This window comes from Saprolegnia diclina (assembly GCF_000281045.1).
Source record: "Saprolegnia diclina VS20 unplaced genomic scaffold supercont1.19, whole genome shotgun sequence".
NCBI classification, from domain to species: Eukaryota; Oomycota; class Saprolegniomycetes; order Saprolegniales; family Saprolegniaceae; genus Saprolegnia; species Saprolegnia diclina.
In genome coordinates this window covers 700,394-707,109 of record NW_008246086.1, presented here as the reverse complement: position 1 = coordinate 707,109, position 6,716 = coordinate 700,394, and the positions used below count along the sequence as shown (strand labels likewise).

General features: G+C 53.3%; 2 protein-coding genes across 2 annotated transcripts; one reads left to right on the top strand and one right to left on the bottom strand.

The window, feature by feature from the left end:
• Nucleotides 1-295: 295 nt before the first annotated feature.
• On the bottom strand, nucleotides 296-1,904 carry SDRG_07012 (hypothetical protein). The gene is made up of 10 exons (XM_008612829.1): nucleotides 1,784-1,904; nucleotides 1,682-1,740; nucleotides 1,549-1,630; nucleotides 1,317-1,499; nucleotides 1,154-1,261; nucleotides 966-1,106; nucleotides 893-917; nucleotides 748-842; nucleotides 621-697; nucleotides 296-578 (listed from the first exon to the last, which is right to left on the bottom strand). The coding sequence occupies exons 1-10, from the start codon at nucleotides 1,829-1,831 to the stop codon at nucleotides 401-403; spliced, it is 996 nt and encodes a 331-aa protein (XP_008611051.1). The 5' UTR covers nucleotides 1,832-1,904; the 3' UTR covers nucleotides 296-400.
• Nucleotides 1,905-3,659: 1,755 nt separating this feature from the next.
• On the top strand, nucleotides 3,660-5,445 carry SDRG_07011 (hypothetical protein). The gene is made up of 13 exons (XM_008612828.1): nucleotides 3,660-3,831; nucleotides 3,874-3,958; nucleotides 4,004-4,100; nucleotides 4,149-4,251; nucleotides 4,307-4,390; nucleotides 4,437-4,513; nucleotides 4,561-4,690; nucleotides 4,736-4,808; nucleotides 4,858-4,895; nucleotides 4,937-5,021; nucleotides 5,076-5,138; nucleotides 5,184-5,228; nucleotides 5,273-5,445. The coding sequence occupies exons 1-13, from the start codon at nucleotides 3,721-3,723 to the stop codon at nucleotides 5,389-5,391; spliced, it is 1,110 nt and encodes a 369-aa protein (XP_008611050.1). The 5' UTR covers nucleotides 3,660-3,720; the 3' UTR covers nucleotides 5,392-5,445.
• Nucleotides 5,446-6,716: the final 1,271 nt, after the last annotated feature.

Below are 6,716 nucleotides of genomic sequence, written 5' to 3'. Positions count from 1 at the left end.
TGTACGACTCGACCAGAAACGCAGGTCAATCCACACGATGTTGGTGGTCGAGCGAAGACGCAGCACAATACCGGTACATACAGCGTCTATGATACAAAAACAAAGGCACCTAGCGATGCTTTCTTGGCCGCACGCCATCGGAAACGCTAGCAAGCCTGGAACAGCTTACTGTTATTTGACTCGCTCCAGATGGTAGTGTCGAATCATTCAAGACCATGACCACTACATCCGAGAGATCTAAATGCCACTGATAAGTCTTGCACATGCCCTAGCCTTCCACGAACAGCATACGCGATATAGATTGGAGGCATGGCTGCCACCCGAAGACAAAATACGCGACGTGTCGAGCATAATTTCATATACATGCTACAGATATATAGGCGCAAAATGACAAGGAGTGTTAGATCCACACGCCGCTGGCTTCGGTTTCATCGTCTTCAGCGTGTGAGGCAAGCGTTGGCGAAGTCTTGAGCTCGAGGTCTTCATCGAGCGAGAGGTAGGCCAGCGGCAACTGCTCGGCGTTGTCGTCGGTGAGGTGCATTTGATCTTCGTGGGGCAAGTCCAGGTCGTAGATGTGGCTAAGAACGAGATGAACAATTGAACTGCAGTGAGTTAGACACCTCGTCATCTTGGACTTGGAGTAAAGGCTCCGTCGTTTCTCGATGAGTTTGTACGCGGTTTTTAGCGCACCCTCCAGCTACACGTCGTGTTGAAAGTGTGTCACAACAATGCGTAATATTGCCGTACCGTGAGGAGCCAATTGGTCTTCTCTTCCATGCTATCGCAACATAAATAAACGGTCCGGCTCTTGTTGAGCGTGACCGAGAGGGCATATTTGCGCCCTAATGACATTTCTCGTGAGCTTTCGCGCGAGGGCCACTGGGGAGGCTACCGTCGTATAATGACACGTTTCGAACCTACGCAGATGCAAGATGAGCCAAACAATCTTGGAAAGGACAACGCACCATGCCGCTGACGTAGAGCTGCTCGAGGGTCTCGTCTTGGTAGCAGTTGAGTGTGTCCTGCTCGACCTTGCAGTAGTAGCGACTCCAGGTGTCCGGGTGCGCCGTGTCGGCCTCAGGGATGGCATCAACTGTTTGATTCGACTAGATTTCGGTCAGTGCCATGGCCACATAAGAAACACCTTGCTCACCGACTGCTCGTAATGCACATGAAGGTAGCCCATCTTGATCGGGTTGGGGTGGTAAGTAATGTCGTCTTCGTAATCGAGCTCGCCAGACTCGGGCCCGCCCGTTGAATCCTAAATCCACAACGCGGTCAGGGGTCTGCCAATGGACTTTGTACACGAATCGCACCGTTGGTGAGATCAAGGCAGTGAGCTCGAGCGACACTGGGTCCGGGTTCACAGCACGCGTGAGCACCGCAAACCACGCGTTGTAAGCCACGTTCGTGTCGCAAATCAGTTTCTCTTCCTTTCCTGACGCGCAGTGCAGCGAGAGGCCATTGGACTCGCCCGGCAGCGGATGTACCGAGAGCACCTAGAAACAACCGTCACGATGCAGGATTTTAGAGTCTTCCATGACGTACTTCGAGCGTACCCCGCGGCTGCCTGAGATCCTCGCTGTCGTAGTACGACATGACGCGCGTGTTGGCCGTCAAGACGAAGAATCTACACAACTTGCATGAGCGTACAGAGACGGCACGAGACGACGAGTCCCACCGGCGGCTCCACGTCTTGAAGTGCAGCTTCTGCTTCTTCATCCAGCCGCTCAGGACGATCTACAGCCAGATTGGGGTCGCGACCACAGGCCAGTAGCTCTACCCGCTGGTTGGTATCGGGGTTTGTTGAGGTCTTGCGAAGCAGTGGCATGGTCGAGGGATGGAGGTCCGTCGGAGGTCGGCGCGGTGCCTGCGTGCTCGAGCTTGTCGGCTGGGAGTCAAAAATGAGAGTCCAGACCGTGGGCTATACACTGTAACAACCCTCTCTATCCGGATGTATCACCCGCGGTTCCTTTAATGCGGCCCTTTTTACTCGGCATTTGTATGGAGGGCGGCGACGCATCCGCATAAAGCTGCAGATGGCCAGTCGGTGCCTTCCGCGCAAGCATTTTTTTTTCCTTCAAATTTTAAATTGACAATGAGTATCCGTCATAAAATATTTGACAAAAAATGCAGTCGGCAAGTACCCATGTGGCCGGCCAGCCGCTTCAGCCTTGATATTAAATTTCATACAAACACCCAGTTTGGCTTCAGCGTTTGGAATAAAATACTTCAATATGCGGATGTAATCATCGTGGCTCCAGGCGAAAGTCCAAAAGCCTCCACCAAGTCGGATAGAACGTGGCAGCATTTTAGTTGGGCTTTAGCGCATCACTCGATTTCGAACTCGAGATTACACCCTAGCTCGCATTGCCAAAACCATTTGGAGCTCTTTTTACAACCGATTGATAAGCCGTCGAGACATGCTGCAGACGACGCATGACCGTGGCGCATTCTGTGGCGCATAGTAAGGTGCCAGCCAGCGTAATTCGCATCGTTGAATCCGATGCTTGTCGCCAGCTCGGTACTTGAGCTTTGCAGCAGATGGAGAGGGTACGACCGTCGGGTTCGTTTCTATGTTTCAAGATTTTGAACTCGTGTTGTACAGTGTACGAGCACTTTGAGTTGGCAGTCAGCGACCAGGCAGGCACGAGGCGGTGGGCATGTAGCTGGTGGTAGCTGTATTGTGCGCAGCCGAGAGAAGACTGAGGCCCCTAAGCAAGCCAAGCGCCCCGGATAGAAAGTTGCTGCGATCGATGAGTAGGCATGCATGTGACGACGCAGATCGAACGTGATTGGCAATGGTCATTTGCAATGGCATCGCCATCACCACGTTGCCGTTACCACCAGTATGAGATTTCGCCACTTTCGACCGCACGTACAGTACGACCCGACCCAGTGTGCCTCCCAGCCAAAGCACCATTGGATGATGAGGCCAGTGCACCCTGCATACGTGCGTCCACGCAATTCTCGCTTCAGAATGTGTGTGTGTGGGGTCGATTTCAGCGGGCATGTCCTGCAGCAGATCCGATAGTGATCATAGATAGACCCAAGGAGCGACCACGACCAATTACATGTACGCGACCGGCACTGGCATTCAATTGCATGTCCGAACCTTGGCTCGTTGTGGCGGGGTGTCATCGCTATTAAAAGGTACGTTGCTCAACAGCATCGCGACATCCCCAGGTGCCACGTCCTCGCGCGATCCCGCAACATGGCAGCTAACGCTCTGCGCTTGACGCAATGGTTTGCCACGAGCGTAATATTAAGGCCATAATTTTATGACCTTGGTGTTATGCAATAGGATGCTCCCTAGGTACTTTTATTGCATGCCAATGAGTCTTGATCTTGGCCCTGATCTTGGCCACCGCAGCTGGCCACCTGGCACCACATTCTGAGAGGATCTTGCATATCCGGAACCCGGCTTCTATCCGTATACCCTCATTCGACTAGGAGCACCCAAATACACTACGAAAATGTACTGCATGATCCCATGTCAAGCATCTATTGCGACGTCTTCAATTTATAAAGCGTTTTTGTACTACTAGAAATGTTGCAGTCGACAATAAAGACAATTGAATGCATTTACCATCGTCGCCTCGGTCCGACATCCATTTGCGTTGCGTGTTTATAGTTTACCGAAAGCGGATATCCGGACAGTTGGAACGCTGTTGCGCCGCAAACGCCCAATTGGGTTTGGATATCATCGCACCAAGGACCATGACTTCTCGGTCGGCCATGCTCCATGTACTCGTCTTGCTCGTCGCCTTCATGGCCTCTGCCCACGCAGCGTCCAGCTTCATCTTCGATATGGATACGGCCGTGGAGGAGGTACGAACTGCACTGCTGCCGCAGCCGGTAACACGATGCCAGGAATGTTTCCTTGAGAACTTGGACGCGCGCTCGTCCCAGAACAAGCTGCTTTTCCGCTTCGAGATCCTCGAGCCAACGACTTATGGTACGTGTCCGCCGCCTAGATGGGCCACGCCCTTACGCCGCGTAGACGCCGTTGACGTAGCGATTCGGTCGCCGACGGGCCGTATCGTTGAGAGCTGGAACAAGACTACCCGCGCACACACATCGCAGGCGGTTCGTGAGAGGTACCAAGCTAGTTATCTCCAAGTAAGGTCGACTCAAGGCGCTTCTAGCGGCGTGTACCACTTTTGCTTCTCCAAGCTTCCGGCGTCGTCGCGCCGGATCACTGTCTCGTACGCCTTTGACTTTCTCTCGGTTGGCAGTCGCATCATGACGGTGCGTTTGTCCATACTTCAGCGACATCGAACGCCAACGACACGTTCATGTCCAGAGCTATCCAGCGTCGATCACGACGATTGAAAAATCCGACCCGACCAAGAGTACCTACTCCGACATGATCGCAGAGACCACAGCAGTTGTCTTATGCTACTTGATGTTCAATAAGCTGATGAGCTCTCTAGGGCAAGCCAACTAAAATGGCATTCGTCGAGTTCTCGCTCGCTGGGGTTTCCAAAGGCCTTGTGGGTGAAAAGACGCGGTACGGGTTTCGCTATCACCTGCCGATGCTCATGCGATGGGATATAGAATCATGCTGTCCTTTTCCGTCGAATACACGTCGCAACTTTCAATGGACATGACACTGTCGCATGTCAAGGGCGGGCTCAAGCACCCAATGAGCTGGGAGTCCATGGAACACCACGTCGAATCCTTCCAGGTACCCGCACGGATCTTGATCGGCTCACAAGACGTACGATGACAGGCGTCGATTCTGCAAGGCGCGCGGGCCGAAACCGGCGGCATCCTCTCCTTTGACGTCACGGATCTCGTGAGCGGTACGACGAAGCTTGCAGGCGCGACACAAGCCACCATCGTTGCCACTAGATACGCTGCGCACTGGTGGCCAAAGCCTCGCCTTCTCGGTACGCTCTTTGGCTCATTTCGTTACAAACCAAGGATATAGGTGCAATGCGATGAAGACGCCTCCGCGCGCCTCAGCGGAATGGTCGGATCACCGGTCGACCACTGGCCCATCATCACATACGAAGGTACTGGCTGTCTCATTGAAGTTTTCGGCTTGTTCAGTTGTGTGGTGATCGTAGAAATTGGGCTTCACGTCATGGTTGAGATCGCCGCTTTCAAGACGCGTGTGTGGGATCTTAAGGGTAGGCGTATGCGCCATCGCCCGTGGCTCACTGGGGTGGGAATAGGTCAACTGAGCTCAATCTTGCAAAATGAGCGGAGCTCGCGCAACGGTTTGAGCGCAAGGAGGAGACCATGTCTAAGCACTCTTTTGTAGTCGCCGAAAGCGCCAATTCGTCCGTTTTCTCAATGAACATCATCGTCAACGTGGTGCTCGTGGCGATGGGGGTCGCGCAGGTGTTTTACGTGCGCAAGCTCCTCGGTTCAGGCTACTGAGGTGTCGGGCCCGATGCGGCATCGTACTATAATGTATGTTGCCTCTGGTATGGGTTCTGGTTGTCGTTTTCGTCAAGGTTGCCAGCTTCCCAAGGATGCTGACCTCCGAGCCAACCTTTTCAGCCTGGAATTTTGGTGTCCAAACATACACTGTAGTCAATGATAGCAAGACGAGGGAGAAATGAAAGCCTGCACCCAAGGCGATGGAAACTCGCGTGGTCAGCGCTCCTGGAGCTTCTTCCTGGACGGCGGTTCGTTTCGGTAGAAGACAGTTAAAGAGCTGTTGCATCGGAGATTGTACCGGTACTCGAATCCGAAGAGCTCGTCCTTGCTTGTTGCTTGGGCTATGATAGCAGTAGCTATTAGTGCACGTCTCCTTCGTGCTGCAATGCTGACCACGGGCGACAACGGACTTGCCGCACTTCCGACATGTCAGATGGTGGTTCCATTGCGTTGGACTCCGGACGGCGAAGACCGAATTACAAGTCGTTCATGTGCAGCCTGATTGCCAAAAAACCCTAATTAGGCATCAAAACCCGTTTCCAAACCTACCGGAATGACGATCCGAAAATGGTTCAGAGCTGATAACGCATATATTTGACTCGACTAAATAATGTCGAAAAACAACTCCATACTATGTATTGCGTATGCATATTGCTTGCTAGTGTGTGCCTCTTAGATGGCTTGAGGTGCAATTATTTGGAGACGGAATCTTTGCGGAATGGGTGATCCATCTCATGCGCTCGTGGTGCGACGCCACAATTATATCTTGCCCAGCCTCGACTCATGCACGCCCAAACCGTGCTTTGGTCAGCGGGTCTTTTGCAGGTGGCGTTGCTGGCGGCGACCGAGGACTTGATGACGAGCGTCGCAGATACTGCGTCGACACCTGCGTCAGGTACCAAGTCCTTCGAGTACATCACGTGCTCATGGATAGTCGTTTGTGTCTCATGCAGGCTCGACTACTGCGCTGCTAGTGATCGCTACTTCCGTGCCTAGCTTGGCGACAGACGCTTCATCAATGTCGGTGCTACAGGGTGCGGAATTGCCTAGCGCAACCCCAACGTCTCTCGTTTGGACATCAGTGCCTGCGACGATCGGAAGCACAGTGCCTGGGCCAGCAAGCAGTGCATCACCGTCTACCGAGCCCACAACGGCGTCGCCATCAACATCGGCTCCAGCGCCATCGACTGAGAGCCCAGCAACACAAGCTACAACGCCGCAGATCGTGACACCGATGGCAACAAGTGCATTATCTACAACTGCATCCGTATTGGAGGCCCCTGCAGCAGGAACTGCAGACCCAAAGCAGTCAACGACGACGC